The following is a 16,259-nucleotide window of genomic DNA, read 5'->3' as shown; positions in this document are numbered from 1 at the left end:
CTGTTTTTGTAGTACTGGAGATTAAACTCAGGGGTGCTCTGCCACTGAGTTACATTTCCTAGTCCTATTTATTTATTTACTTACTTACTTATTTTGGTGCTGGGAACTGAACCCAGGGGCGTTCTGCCTCTGAGCTGCACCCAGCCCTATTTTATTTATTTTTGAAACAAGGACTTACTAAGTTGTGGAGGGCCTCATAAATTGCAGAGACTGGCTTTGAACCTATGATCCTCCTGTCTCAGCCTCCCAAGTACTGGGATTACAAGTGTGCACCACCACACCCGGCTGTTTTCTTGTTTTTACTGTCTTTAGAAGGCAACTGACTGTCTAAGCAAAAATTAGTATCATAGAACTTAGAACAAAATAAAAGTAAAATGATAATAATAGCATACAAGTTGGAAGGGGAGAAGTAGAAATATATAGTTGTAAGAATTCTATACATGAGGTGGTATACTATTCCTCCAACGTAGGCTGAGATGAATTAAAGATGAAATCTCGCCGGGCGTGGTGGCGCACACCTGTAATCCCCGCTCTTGGGAGGGGATCGTGCAGATTTGAAGCCAGCCTCGCTGGCTTAAGAGACCCTGTTTCCAAATAAAATATAAAATAGGTCTGGGAGTGTAGCCAGGAGGTAAAAGGGTTCCATCCCCAGTACCAAAAAAATAAATAAATAAAAAAAATGAAATCTATAAACCCATGCACAAAAAAGTTATTGATAATAAGTCAAAAAAGAAGAAACATTAAAAACAAAACAGAAAGTACTTGTCTCTCAAAAGAAGGCAGAAAAAGAGGAAAAAGGAAATGAAGAAGAGATGGGGTCAATAAAAACCAGATAGCTTTGGTACTTGCCCCGGAGACAGCTCTCCCACTGCTCAGTGAGCACATGCCTGTGTGCACGGGTGTGACTGTGGTGTAGAGAGAAACCCAGATTTTCCTGTAGATTGTACCTTGGGTTTTCTTTTCTGTCATTGTTCAAATTAGCACTGTTTAAATTTTTTTATTGTTTACAGAACTGGGGATGGAACCCAGGGGCATTCTACCTCTGAGCTACACCCCCAGCCATATTTTTTTATTCTTTATTTTGAAACAGTGTCTCACTAAGTTGCAGATTATAAGTGTGCGCCACTACATCCGGCTTTTATTTTTCATTTTGAGACAGAGTCTCACTAAGTTACTGGGGCTGCCCTCAAACCCACAGTCTTTCTGTTTTCAGCCTGCCAAGTACTAGGATTATAGGCATGTGCCACCATGCCTGCTTGAGAGTAGGAGCATTTAACATCTCTTAAAAAGCAGAAATATACTGCCGGGCGTGGTGGCGCACGCTTGTAATCCCCGCCCTTGGGAGGCGGATACAGAAGGAACGCGCAGGTTTGAAGCCAGCCGTGCTGGCTTAAGAGACCCTGTTTCCAAATAAAAAATATAAAAATAGGCCTGGGAGTGTAGCCCAGAGGTAGAAGGGTTTCCAGGAACCCCAGCACCACACACATACCAAAAATAAATAAATAAATAAATAAATAAATAAATAAATAAATAAATAAATAAATAAATAAATTTTAAAAAGCAGAAATACGCTGGGCATTATACTTGTAATCCCAATACTTGGGAGCCTGAGACAGGAGGATGGTTCAAGGCCAGTCTCAGCAACTTAGTGAGGCCCTTCTTAACTTAGTAAGACTCTGTTTCAATATAAAAGCATAAAATAGGGCTGGGGCTTTAGCTCAGTGGTAGAATGCCCCTGGGTACCATCCCCAGTAACACAAAAAAAAATTATAAAGAAATATGATGGAATAAAATCTAACTAAATCAATAAGCACATTAAATATAAATGCTGTAGGCCAGAAAAAGAAATGAAAGGCATCCAAATTGGAAGGGAAGAAGTAAAACTATATTTGCGGATGGCATCCTCTTACACATAGAAAATCCTAGGGAATCCATGAAAAACTATGAGTAATAAATTAGTGCAACAAGATTTCAGGGAAGCCGGGTATGGTGGTACACGTTTATAATCCCAGTACTTGGGAGGCCGAAACAGGAGGGTCATAGGTTCGAGAGCAGCCTTAACATCTTAGCCAGGTAGCAACTCAGCAAGAACCTGTTTCAAAATAAAAATAAAATAGGGTTGGGAGTATAACTCAGAGGTAGAATGCCCCTGGGTTCAATCCCCAGTAGTACAAAAGAAAAAATTCTAAATATGAAAACTTAAAATCACAAGAAAAAATAAAGAGAAAAAATGTAAATGGTGTAAATTTTTGGTCCTTCATGCCAGGGAGTTAGTAGTACTTAAACTACAGAAGATTCATCTTTACGCTTCAAGAGGTAGCTGCCAGAATAGTTCAAAATAGAACTACACAGAAGTGGTTTTCTCAGGGGGATGAGAATAAATGGAGAGGTTTTTTTTTTTTTTTTCCTCTCCTCATTTATATTCTGATAACTAAATTAATTAGCAAATAAAAAAGAAAGAAGGAGCCAGGCATGGTGGCACAAGCTTGTAATCCCGACAGGAGGATTGCACTTGTTCAAAGCCAGCCTCTCTCTGGTTTAAGAGACCATTAATATATATATATATATATATATATATATATATATATATATATATATATCTGGGAGTGTAGCCCAGAGGTAGAAGTGTTCCATCCCCAGTACCACAAAATAAATAAATAAATAAATAAATAAATAAATAAATAAAAATAAAATAAAAAGAAAGAAAGAAGGAACTTTTTAAAGAAGATTTATGAAGTTGGGCGTAGTGGTACACACCTGTAATTTCAGTACTCGAGACCCTGTTTCCAAATAAAGTAGTACTAGGGACATAGCTCAGAGGTAAAATAGCCCCTGGGTTCAATCCCCAGCACAAAAAGAAAGAAAGAAAGAGAGAGAGAGAGAGAGAGAGAGAGAGAGAGAGAGAGAGAGAAGAGACAGAAGATTTATGGATGAATTTTTAAAAATTCAGCCAGGTGAGTTGGGCATGGTGGTGCATGCTTGTAATCCCAGGGCTTGGGAGGCTGAGACAGGAGAATCTCACAGGTTCGAAGCCAGCCTCAGCTACTGAGTGAGGCTTTCAGCAACTTAGTGAGACCCTGTTTCCAAATAAAGTATAAAATAGGTCTAAGAGTATAGTCTGAAAGTAGAAAAGCCCATGGGTTCCACCCCCAGTACCACAAAAAATTTAAAAATAAATAAATAAAAGAAATTCATCCAGGTATCATGGCACACACCTAAAATTTCAGTACTTGAGAGGCTGAGATAGGAGGATTGTAGGTTTGAGGACAGCCTCAGCAATGTAGTTAGGCTCTCAGCAACCTAGTGAGACTCTGTTTCAAAATCAAAAACTAAAAAAAGAAGAGTTTAGGGTGTAGATCAAAGGTAGAATGCCTCTGAGTTTAATCCCCAATACTATTTTTATTTTTATTTTTTTCCCAATACTATTTTTTAAAAAAGCTAGCTTCAACAATTTAGCAAGGCTCTCAGCAACTTAGTGAGACTCTATTTCAAAATAAAAAATGATGTGTGTGTGTGTGTGTGTGTGTGTGTGTGTGTGTGTGTGTGTGTTACAAGGGTTTTAGCTCAGGGGCATTCTGCCTCTGAGCTGTCCTTCCCAGCCTTATTTTATATTTTTATTTTCAAACAGAATCTCACTCTGTTGCTGAGAGAACCTGTCATCATCCTGTCTCAGTCTCCCAAGTACTGGAATTACAAGCATGCACCACCATATCCAGCTATAAAAAAATAAAAATTTTATATACCTCTGGGTATAGCTCAGGGGCAGAATGCCTCTGGGTTCAATCCTTACTACCAAACACACACACAAAACTAAATATTCCATTTTAATTCTTGTATGCAGCACATCACAAATTGTTGACTCATAGGTCATGTAAACAGTTCTTTGAATGTTCTGTGTTTTTCCCCACAGACTTTTTATCCAATAAAATTAATTAGGTTGGAATAAAACAATCAAGACTTGATTTGGCCCTTGAAATATTGCATCCATTTAGTTAATTACTATATCAATAATATAAAAATGCTGCCGGGAGTGGTGGCACATGCTTGTAATCCCCGCGCTTGGGAGGCAGAGACAGGAGGATCGCGCAGGTTTGAAGCCAGCCACGCTGGCTTAAGAGACCCTGCTTCCAAATAAAATATAAAATAGGTCTGGGAATGTATCCTGGAGGTAGAAGGCCCCTGGGTTCCAACCCTAGTCCCACCAAAAAATATAATAATAATAATAATAATAATAATAATAATAATAATAATAATGAAAATAATAATATAAAAATGTATTAACTACAATTCTCTGCCAAAAAATCTGCCAAATCTCAGTGAATTCCTTTTTGGGCTCATAACATATTGAGAAAATAAAGGAGATTGTACAAAAATAAAATAAAATAAAATAAAAGGGCTTTCTTCTTTTTTTTTTTTTTTCTTGGTCGTACTGGGGGTGGAACCTAAGGGCTTTTCTATCTCCAGGCTATACTCCCAGACCTATTTCATACTTTATTTGGAAACAGGGTCTCACTAAGTAGATGAGGCTGGCTTCCAACCTATGAGATCCTCCTGTCTCAGCCTCCCAAGCTGGGATTACAAGCATGAGACACTGTGCCCAGCTGCTTCCTTTTCAACTTCTCCCTCCTCCTCCTTCTTCTTCTTGTAGAAAGCATAATGTCTATCCAGCTGTGTGTGTGTGTGTGTGTGTGTGTGTGTGTGTGTGTGTGTGTGTTACTGGGGACTGAACCCAGGGGTAGTCTACCTCTGTGCTACACCCCAGCTCTGCTTTATTTTTAAATCTGAAACAGGGTCTCACTAAAGTTACTGAGGGCCTTGCAAAGTTACTGATGCTGACCTCCAACCTGTGATCCTTCTGTCTCAGCCTCCTAAGTACTGGGATTACAGGCATGTGCTGCCACCACCTGGCTTTCTATCCAATTGTTTTTGGGGTTTTTGTTTTGTTTTGTTTTGTGTTTTGCAGTGCTGGGGATTGGACCTAGGGGCATTCTACCTCTGAGTTACACCCCCAGCCCTATTTTTTATTCTTTTTATTTTGAAACAGGGTCTCACTAAGTTGCAGAGGGCCTCACTAAGTAGCTGAGGCTGGTACGAACCAGGATCTTCCTATCTCTACCTCCCAAGTACTGTTATTACAAGTGTGTACCACCACACCCGGCCTATCCAGTTTTTAAGAAAGGAACAATGTCCTTTATATATTGATACAGGATTCTAACAAACTTGTTTTTCTCTTTGGTTAAAAAGCACTGAAATAGAGCCAGGGATATAGCTCAATGGTGAACATTTGCTGAGATTACTCAAGGCCCTGGATTCCATCTCCAGCAACCAAATAAAACATAAGCATCCAAACATCTAAAGAATGCAGTTTAAGCCGGGCGTGGTGGTGCAGGCTTGTAATCCCAGCATTCAGGAGGCTGTGACCAGAGGATCACTATGTAGCCTCAGCTACTTAGTGAGGCCCTCCGCAACTTAGTGAGACCCTGTTTCAAAATAAAGAATAAAAAACAGGGCAGGAGGGTGTAGCTCGGAGGTCAAATGCCCCTGGGTTCCATCCCCAGACCCTCAAAAAAGCAAGCAAGCAAGACAGAAGAAAGAAAGAAAGAAAGAAAGAAAGAAAGAAAGAAAGAAAGAAAGAAAGAAAGAGAATGCAGCTTGCTCTTTGAGGGGTTCTTTACTGGTGCCATGGAGGGTGCCCGTTCTTCCAGCTGATGAACCGAAAGAGGAAGGAAGTTAGCTAAGAACCACCAACAGCGATGTGCATGACGATCCCTTTGCTCTGCTAACTTCCAAATGTGCTGTGCTGCACTCCAGTGACCTGAAGAGCGTGCACACCTGAAATAAGGGAAGTCTGCATTATCTGGGGGAAAGCTGATGCCTACAATAATGGATGGAGATGCTGCTCACAGCCTCAGGGCCAGATTTTCTTCAGAACTTATGGTTTGGTCTTACTCTGCTGAGCTACTTAGGGCCTCAGAAAGAAGCTCCTCCGTGCCGCTGAGTAACTGCCCAAATGATCTATTACTCGGGAAGTCACTGGAGCAAAGTACAGACCTGCTGAAACATTTATGGAATTTTACCTACTCTACTGTCTGAGAGGGCCAGTGATAAAGTGATGTATAAATCCACAGCATAATTCCGCAGCAGGTTTTTAAAAATGCAAACTCTTAAGTGTTTTCAGATAGAGTTTGGTTTACTAAGAATGTCTGGCTGGTTTTAAATACTCCCACCGTCATTGGTCACGACACACTAAAACGCACGCCCATCAAGCGAATTCACTGTCAACCTGCTTTGGCCTGACTTTGTAGCCCAGCTCTGAGCTCCCACAGCACGTTTGTGGCTGGGTAGAGGGATGGATGGATGGAAGCCTAAACAAGAGAGTACTGGAAGAGGGCGGCCGGCCAGTGAATGGGAGGGGGTGATCCTGGGCTGATGAATCCGGAGTTCATGGGGCTTTGAAAAGTCGCTGGATGCCTTGAGTAGCTGGATGGGGAGCTGATAACGGGATTCAGCTAGAAAAGCGGGTGAAAAAATTCCTTCTCAGCGATCTTCTTGGGTAGATGCCACCCTTAGTATTCATGGCCACCTTGGCTGTGGTCTTTGGAATCTAGTGTTGGAATTCTAGCAACTCAGCAAGTAGTGAGACATTTGGAAACCTAGCAAGAGCCTGTTTCAAATTTTTTTTAAAAATGAAATTGGGCTGGGGGTGGGGGCGGATGTGGCTCTGAGGCAGAATGTCCCTGGGTTCAATCCCCAGTACAAAAAAAAAAAAAATCGAGGACCATGGAAGGCTGTGTGGTTGAAGTGCCCCCTGGTGGTCATAAGGAGATTTGGTCTTGTACACATTTTTCTTAATTTTCATTTCTAGTCTTCACCTCCACCCCAAAGCCATGCTCGAATATACTCTTCATGAGGACATACATCTTTATGTGTTCACTCATTTTATTTATTTAATCAGGTAATTTACTTTTTTGGTTATAAGGATTGAACCCAGGGGCATTCTACCTCCAAGTTATGTCCCCAGTCCTATCTGTTTTGTTTTGTTTTGAAACAGGGTCTCACTAAGTTGCTGAAAGTCTTGCTAAATTCCTGAGGCTGACCTTGAACCTGTGACCCTCCTGTCTCCACCTCCAAAGTACTGGGATTACAGGCCAGTGCCACCATGCCCGGCGTGTGTGTGTGTGTGTGTGTGTGTGTGTGTGTGTGTGTGTGTATGCATGTGCGCGTGTGTGTGTTACTAGGGATTGAACCCAGGAGTATTCTACTTCTGAGTCACACCCCAGCCCTATTTTATTTTTATTTTGAAACCGGGTCTCACTGAGTTGCTGAGGCTGTCCTGGAGCCTGTGATCCTCCCATCTCAGCCTCCCAAGTACTGGCATTACAAGTGTGCGCCACCCGCCTGGCTTGTTTACTCATTTTTATATCCACCAGGTAGAATGATATCTGGTACCCAGTAGGTGTTTTGCAGACATTTATTAAATGAGCAAATAGCAGATTTCAAATTCTGTCCCACCACTTGAGCCTCTCTCTTTATTCTTGGAGCCTCAGTTTCCTGTGGGTAACTGGAGATGCTGCCCCCTCCCCCAGGAGCCTCACCTGAGGAAAGAGGGCTGAGGCCAGCCGGCCAGGCTCTCAGTCACTGCGCACTAAAGCCTCAGCATATACTGACACGGCACGTCATTTTCATTTAGAAAGGCGATTTGCTGGATACATCTGCTAAGTGGGCCCTACCCTGGGCCTGGGGCAGCCTGGGGAAATGATCCAAGCTGGTCTGAGACTGGCCAGGCCAGGAGAAGGAGTAGCCAGATAGACAGACAGACAGAATACCAGGTGAGAGTCCTCTCTCCAGCCATCCTCCCGCCCTCCCACCCCGCAGCAACACCCAACTCTTCCTCCTGCTCCCTCTGCCCTGAGCCTCCGCAGCTCCTTTCCCTCCAGCCCCATCGCTGGAGCCCTGTTCAGGTTCCCTCCGCGGCCTCCTCTTGGCCCTGTGCAGCCACTCCGCAGCCTCAAGTGCATCTTCCTGCCGTGGGCTGGATCTAAACTACAAATATGCTTGTCTCCTCTCCTCTTCCAGCTTGAATCTGATCGTTCTTGGGACAGAGTCCAAGTTTTCTGACCTACCATCTTGTGGTCTGAAGCCCGCCCATCTCCTGGTCAGCTCGCCTTCCCTGAGCTCAGCTTCAAACCTTAAACCACACAATGCAAGCCATTTTCTACCTCTGGGCCTTCGCCCACACAGTCCCCGCTGCCTGGAAATCCAGCCCTCTGCAAGGAGGGAATGGATTTCTTTTTCTTGCCCAGCATTATTTTCCTTTTCCTCTGGTAGTGGCTTTCCCTCCCCAGGTCTCAGATCTGGGGGTTTCTGTAAGGACCAACCCATTTCTGGGTTCAAAAGTGAATTTAAGATTCAGTCTGAACCGGGCGTGGTGGTGCACACTTGTAATCCTAGCATTCTGGAGGCTGAGATCAGAGGATCGTGGTTTGCGGTTTGCGGACAGCCACAGCTACTTAGTGAGGCCCTCTGCAACTTAGTGAGACCCTGTTTCAAAATAAAGAATAAAAATTAGGGCAGGGCGTGTAGCTCAGAGGTCAAATGCCCCTGGGTTCCATCCCCAGACCTGCAAAAAAAAAAAAAAAAAAAAAAAAAAAAAGATTTAGTCTGGCAACTTTTTTTTTTCTTTTTTTTTCTTTTTGGTGGTACTGGGGTTTCTGGAAGCCCTTCTACCTCCGGGCTACACTCCCAGACCTATTTTTTTTATATTTATTTGGAAACAGGGTCTCTTAAGCCAGCGTGGCTGGCTCCGAACCAGCGGGATCCTCCTGTCTCCGCCTCCAAGCCCGGGGATTACAAGTGCGGCACTTGGCAACTTTTTTTTCTGAGTTGCAATGCTGTGAGTGCCATGGGCACTCTCCACAGCCCACCCCAACGCTTCCTCTTGGCCACGCCCCTCCTGTGTCTTATCCCAGCTTCTCCCTCGTCCTGGGGTCAACTGAGTTTGGGACTCCTGGTATACATTCCTCACTTCTGCCTCTCCCAGACATTGATTCCCCCTGAGTCCCAGCTGTTTTGCCTTCCAGTTCCCAGGCCACGCCTGGGCCTGACTGTCCCGACCTGATCCCTAGCTGTGCCCCATCCTATGGGGGTTCAGATCTCCTCCTTTAGGTCTGGAAGCTGAGCTCAAAGGTCTAAGTTTTCCCAAGCAGGAAAACCTTGCTGCTGTGTGTTCATGCTTTCCTTGGAGGAAGGAGAGGAGGACCCAAGGTGGAGGTGACATCTCCGGGCTATATCCTGTGGGCTCAGAACATCACCAAAGCAGCATCCAGCCCAGCCCAGCGGCTCGCCCAGTGTGTCTGTCCACTGTGTGGAGCCTGGAGCCCGGCCACAGCAGGTGCAGGAAGGATGCGGGTCCTGACCTGTCTGGGGCTTCCACCTCCGAGATGAATTCCTTGTTTTCCTTATCTGCCCCTTTTCCAGGCCCCTTGCTGTTCTCCAGGTTTGAAGAGGGAAGAAAAGGTAGGGTGCCTCCCTCAAGGCAGACTGGGGCGCCTACAAGCCCCCCTGGGGCGGGGCCTTTGTGGGTAAGCAGACTTTCTATCCTCTGGCAAAGGGCAGAGAAGAAAGCAGGTTCTGGGAGAGCAGAAGCGGCTCCAGAGGAGCCTTCCAGGGGTCACCTCAAGGGCCACCTTCACCCTACTTCTCATGCCCCCCCTCCCAGAGCTGCCCTAGAAAGGCTAGAGGTGAGGACAGGGAGGGCCACGGAGGTGAGCAGGACCTCAGGGGTGTGTGTGTGTGTGTGTGTGTGTGTGTGTGTGAGATACTGGGGATGGAACCCAGGGGCCTCTCCCCCTGGACTATATTCCCAGCCCTATTCTATTTTTTATTTATAAATAGCATCTTGCTAAGTTGCTGAGAGCCTCGCTAAATCACTGAGGCTGGCTTTGAACCTGTGATCCTGCTGTCTTACCCTGCCACGTACTGGGATCACAGGTATGTGCCACCACCCCAGGCTGAGAGTTTCTGTTTAAGTCCTGACCTAGTAAGAAAGTTTGACATTGGGACATTGACCCACATACACAACTGTCACTGCCTCAAGTGAGCCTGGCTCTGGGCCCAGCAGCCCCGTGTCCACCACCTTCCCCACCAGATGTCAGCCCCATGGAGCAGGTCCTAAAAGGCCCGCAGCTGAACGGGGAGTCTTTCACTTGGAGGAGGATGGGTGCATGGAATTTGGAGATCCTAAAAGTGAGGAAGGGACAGGTTCTCACGACCACCAGAGCTAACAGCGGCAGGCAGAGTTGAGGGGCAAAATTCTTAACTGATAGAACATGGGCTTCAACCAAGTGCGGTGTCCCGGGTGAAGGGCAGATCCGATGGCACATATCTTCATATACCAGAAGCCAATGATTATAAAACGTACAAAGTTAAAAAAAAAAAAAGTAAAGATAGGGTTGGGGTGTGGCTGAGAGGTAGACCACCCCTAGGTTGATTACTAATTAAAATAAAAAAGATAAAAGTGCATGCTGGAGCTGACCTTTGTGGGACACACCTATAATCCCTGTACTTGGGAAGCTGACACAGGAGGATCTCAGGTTTGAGATCAGCCTCAACAACTTAGAGGGACTTTCAGCGACCTAAGGAGAATCTGTTTCAAAAACAAAAATAAAAAATACTGGGGGTGAAGGTGGGCGTGGTGGCGCACGCTTGTAATCCCAGTATTCGGGAGGCTGAGACCAGAGGATTGCAGTTCGCGGACAATCTCAGCTACTTAGTGAGGCCCTCTGCAACTCAGTGAGACCTGGTTTCAAAATAAAAGAATAAAAAAATAGGGCAGGGTGTGTAGCTCAGAGGTTGAGTGCCCCTGGGTTCCATCCCCAGACATGCAAAAAAAAAAAAATTATATATATATATATATATATATATATATACACACACACACACACACACACACACACACACACTGGGGGTGTAGCTCAGAGGTAGACTGCCCTTGGCTGGGTCCAATCCCCATGCTAAATAAATAAATAAAAAGGAACACCCTGACTTTATAGAATTCAGGTCAAGCCAGTACCCCTGGCCACTTCCACAGTATATGAGCAAAGTATACATCTTGGAATTGATGAATTCTGACCTCTTACTATAATAATTAACACACACACACCATAAGGCTGAGCATTTATTAGACCCATTTTACAGATTAGGAAACTGAGGCAAGCAGGGGTCAAGTCAGCCCTGGCAGGTCACACAAGTGGTAGGTGGCAGATCTGGAACTGAGCCCAGGACAGCGCTGGGTGGGCTCTCTTGGCCACAGGATCTAAAGATGGTAACCTAAGGGGAAGGAAGCCAGGTTAGCCCACTGCTGGGCACAGGCTCCAGCTCTAGGGCCAGCGGGCGCGGGGCACTGGCGTGGCCCCTTCAGCAAACAGCTTGAGGGAGAAATCAAGGGCTGGAGCAGCCTGGGTCAGCATTCCCAAAGAGATGACATCAATGTGGGGCCCGCAGAACTGGGGGAGGTTGCTCAGTGTGACGCCCCCGCTAGCTTCCACGGCCACTCTGGGAAACTGGGCCTTCAGTGAGGCGGCTGTGGGGTGCAGCTCCTGCAAGACACAAGCCAAGAGGAGGTGAGGTCCCTCCACACGCTGCGACCCCTCCCAGGAGTGGGTCCCGCTTCACCTCAGGCTTGAAGTTGTCCAGCAGGACCATGTCAGCGCCAGCCTCTGCCGCCTGCACTGCCTCCAGCAGGCTGCTGCACTCCACCTCCACCTTCAGGGAGAAGTCGGCTGCCCTCCGGGCTCCCTGCACAGCCTGCCAGGTAGCCAGGAGAGGAAGGGTGAGGCTGGGTGGTCCCTGGGGGCTGGGACCGCACTCCAAAGGCCCCAGATGGGCCAGGCACGGTGAATAACGCCTGTAACCCCAAGACTTGGGAGGCTGAGAGGAGGATTGCAGGTTCGAGGACAGCCTCAACAAATAGTGACACTCTCACCAACTAGTGAGACCCTGTTTCAAAACCAAAATAAAAGGCCAGGCGTGGTGGCACAGGCTTGTAATATCAGCATTCGGGAGGCTGAGACCAGAGGATCGTGGTTCGAGGACAGCCTCCAGAGGATCGCGGTTCGAGGACAGCCTCAGCTACTTAGTGAGGCCTCTGCAACTCAGTGAGACCCAGTTCCAAAATAAAGAATAAAAAATTGGGCAGGGGGTGTAGCTTGGAGTTCGAATGCCTCTGGGTTCCACCCCGAGACCCGCAAAGAAAAAAAAAATAATCAAAATAAAATAGGGCAGGGGTATAGCTTAAAAAAAAACCCTGGTAAAATGCCCCTGGGTTCAATTCCCAGTAACACACACACACACATGCACGCACACACACACACACACACACACACACACACACACGCCCCATATGGATGGTGAACTTGGGATTGACAAAGAAACCAGATGCTTTAGGTTAAACCACATGAGATGACCACTCTTGTGGTGAAAGAAAGAAAGAAAGAAAGAAAGAAAGAAAGAAAGAAAGAAAGAAGGAAAGAAAGAGGACCTGAGTTCCACTTGACTATGAATATTCAAACTAGAAGAGGTCTTCAAGACTGCTTCTGCGGCTGGGGAAAGAGTTGGTGATCTGCCCAAGGTCCTCCACTAACTGACATTGGGTAGTCAAGTATGTCTTTCTCTTTTCTTTCTTTCTTTCTTTTTTTTTTTTTAATTGTGGTACTAAAGATTGAACCCAGGGCATTCTACCTTGAGATACACCCGACCATTTTAATTAAATTAATTAATTAATTAATTAATTTTAATGCTGGGGATGGAACCCAGGGGCATTCTACCTCTGAACTACACCCCCAGTCCTACTTTTTATTCTTTATTTTGAAACAAGATCTCACTAAGTTGTGGAGGGCTTCACTAAGTAGCTGTGGCTGGCTTTGAACCTGTGATCCTGTCTCAGCCTCTCAAATAGTGAAACTGCAGATGTGTGCCACCATACCTGGTTGTCCTTTATTTATTTATTTATTTATTTATTTATTTATTTATTTGGTGGCACTGGGGATGGAAGCCAGGGGCCTTCAATTTTCAGGCTACACCCTCAGACCTATTTCATACTTTATTTGTAAACAGGGTCTCACCGAGTTACTGAGAGCCTCACTAAGCTGCTGATGCCGGCTTCAAACCTACGCTCCTCCTGTCTCAGCCTCCCAAGTGCTGGGATTTCAAGTGTGCGGCTGGCTGCTCTTTGCTTTTGACCGTCACACAAGCAACGCAAGAACACAGCAAAAAAGCCAGGGTGAGTCCCCGACTGTGTAGCCGAACTGCACAGAGCAAGAAGCTTCGGCCCTGCCTCCCACCTCGGCTACTCCCCAGGCTGCGGCTGGCAGCCTCTAGCGAGGGTCCTGCTGTAAAGAGCGTGAGCGTCGGACCACAGTGAGAGCAGGGCTCCGCCAGGCACGCACCTTTCCCACGCCGCCAGCTGCCACGACGTGGTTGTCCTTCACCATCACCAGCCCTCCCAGGTCATAGCGGTGGGAGGCAGCTCCGCCCACCAGGAGCCCGTACTTCTCCACCAGCCGGAAACCTGGTGTGGTCTTCCTGGTGCCCGCTATGTGCCCGGCCCAGCCGGTGCCCCTGGCCACCTCCACAGCCGCCGCTGCAGCGCTGGCAACCCCGCTGCAGCGGGCCAGCGTATTAAGGGCCACCCGTTCCCCCAGCAGCAGGAGGTGAGCGGGGCCCCGGACCTCCGCCACCTTGACCACAGGCACCAGCTTCGATCCCTCCGGGAGGAACCAGGACACCTGGCAGTTGAGTTGGGTGAAGATGGCATCGAAGAAAGGCCGCCCAGCCAGGACCCCAGGGGATTTGGCCCACAGCGCCGCCTGCGAGGGGGCCGCCCCGGTGACCACGGCTGAGAAGTTGAGGCCTGGGCAGTCTTCTCGGAGCCAGCTGTCCGCCAGCGCTGCCAGGGTGGTTGGGGGCAGCAGGAGCGGCAGGCCTGGGAGGGAGAAGAGAGATAGCTGTTGGGTTTGGGCGGCTTCCCTCATAGTCTAGGGTGACAGGCAAGGTATTTAACAACCTGGTAAATAGAGCACTAGCTGATCAGAGTGAAGGTCTGGACGAGGTTGGGGCTGGGGTCCAAGGTGGGCCCTGTGGGCCGCACAAAGTTGCCTAGTTAAATTTAAGCTTCTAGCCAGGCATGGTGGCGCATGCTTGTAATCCCCACGCTTGGGAGGCCTAGACAGGAGGATCACGCAGGTTCCAAGCCAGCCGCGCTGGCTTCAGAAACCCTGTTTCCAAATTAGAAAAGTATAAAAATGGGTCTGGGAGTGTAGCCCGGAGGTAGAAGGGTTTCCAGGAACCCCAGTACCACCAAAACAAACAAATAAACAAATAATTAATTTAAAAATTTAAGCTTCTGATAAGTATTGAATAATTACAAAACAGAAACAGGATATGTAGCCAGACATGGTGGCACACATTTGTAATCCCAGTACTTGGGAGGCTGAGACAGGAGGATCACAGAAACAAGGCTAGCCTCAGCAACTTAAGTGAGGCTCTGTTTCCTTTTCTTTCTGTGTGTGTGTGTGTGTGTGTGTGTGTGTGTGTGTGTGTTGCTGGGGATTGAACCCAGAGGCATTCTACCTCTAAGCTACAACACCAGCCCTATTTTTTAAATGTTTATTTTGAAGCAGGGTCTCACTAGGTTGACAAGAGTACTCAAACCTCTGATCCTCCTGTCTCAGCCTCCCAAGTACTGGAATTATAGGTGTGCACCACCAAACCGAGCTCTTAAATAGTTTTTTTAAAGTATAACTATGTTCTAGGTGACATAGTGGCGCACGCTTGTAATTCCAGCATTTGGGAGGCTGAGACCGGAGGATCGCGGTTTCTGGACAGCCTCAGCTACTTAGTGAGGCCCTCCACAACTTAGTGAGATCCTGTTTCAAAATAAAGAATAAAAAATAGGGAAGGGGGGTGTAGCTCGGAGGTCCAATGCCCCTGGGTTCCATCCTCAGACCCGCAAAAAAAAAAAAAAAAAAAAAAAAAAAAAAAAAAAAAAAAAAAAAAAAAAAAAAACCACCACCACCAACAAAAAAAAAACCCTAGTGCTGGGCGAACAGCTCTTTACCAAAAGATAAGCATTTTAATATTTTAACAGCACACGTCCTGTGTGCATCACCTGAAGGTCATCCTGCCCCATTCTGGTCTGCCTGGCCTAGCAAGATTAGTTATTTATAAACTGAGCCCTCCAGCAAGTGAGAATCTGTGTGTCTTTCACCCTGGGCTTCCCTATATCGCCAAGTACTTATAAGCCGGAGGTTGGGAATTTTACAGCCGCAAAGGGCCACAGGGGACGCAAATCGGCCGAAGGCCCCCAGCAAACCAGCAGCAGGGTCAGAACCAGCCCCCGGGGGTGGTCATGGCTGGTCGTCTCCCCGTTTGATCTCTACCTTGGGGACCTCCCCCAGGCTGAGGCTTCAATGACCCATCAACTGTCTAGAGATGGAGGCCGCGCAGGGAGAAAAGGACGCGGAAACTGGGATTGAACTTAAGTCTGCCAGACATCGCTTCAGGGACGTGGGCGAATTCTTCGCTAGGACAGAAAGAGCCACGCCATGGTGGTCTCCAACGCCGAAGCACGGGGGCTAAGGCGTCTTTCGGACTTGAGTGGGGCGGTGCAACGCCGCCATCTGTCGTCTGGAGAAAGAGCTGCACCCTCGTGGACTTCGCCACCCGTACACTGACCCCCACCCCAAAGGAGGCCAATTAGATAGCGCGTGAGGGTGATCGGTCACGCGCAGACGCTTTTGCTCCAAGTAAAAGTTAAAGACAGACGTTCTGGCTCACTGGTGCCCCAAAGCTGGGCACTCAGCCTTCACCGGCGCCCACGTCTCCATCGCCCGGTCCTCAGCGACTGCGCTGCCCTCCTTCCCCACGCCCTCTCCCACCTCTGAGCAGGCGGCGCGAGGCTGGGTGCTAAAAACAAATCGGTAGACCTGTTACCACCCTTCCCCACACCGCTAGGAAAAAGGCAGCGACGCACCCTTCCCACCTCCTAGAGCCTTGTTGGGGTCTGTAGGTAACTGAGGAGGGGTGTTTTCCGCTCACTGCGAGTTTGCAATGTGTAACTAATAAATAGATAAAGGGTGTTCTCATTGATGACCAGAGCTCGACCGACGACAGGCCCCTCAACAGAGAGCCTCAGCTACCCACTCCTCTTGCCGTCCACGGTAAAGTATGGAGTTGGTGGGTGGCAGAAATAGCCCAAAGAA

The 16,259-nt window shown here is 47.3% G+C and overlaps 1 protein-coding gene across 1 annotated transcript; it reads right to left on the bottom strand.

The window, feature by feature from the left end:
- Positions 1 to 11,378: 11,378 nt before the first annotated feature.
- Positions 11,379 to 15,884, bottom strand: QPRT (quinolinate phosphoribosyltransferase; the record flags this gene model as incomplete). The annotated part of the gene is made up of 5 exons (XM_080703904.1): positions 11,379 to 11,597; positions 11,674 to 11,805; positions 13,446 to 13,981; positions 15,618 to 15,727; positions 15,835 to 15,884. 5 exons carry the CDS (start codon positions 15,882 to 15,884, stop codon positions 11,379 to 11,381), a joined length of 1,047 nt encoding a protein of 348 aa, XP_080560030.1.
- Positions 15,885 to 16,259: the final 375 nt, after the last annotated feature.

This window comes from Muscardinus avellanarius (assembly GCF_963383645.1).
Source record: "Muscardinus avellanarius genome assembly, chromosome: 10".
Taxonomy (NCBI): Eukaryota; Metazoa; Chordata; class Mammalia; order Rodentia; family Gliridae; genus Muscardinus; species Muscardinus avellanarius.
Note: the sequence above shows the minus strand (reverse complement) of the source record. Positions and strands in the feature narration are given on the sequence as shown.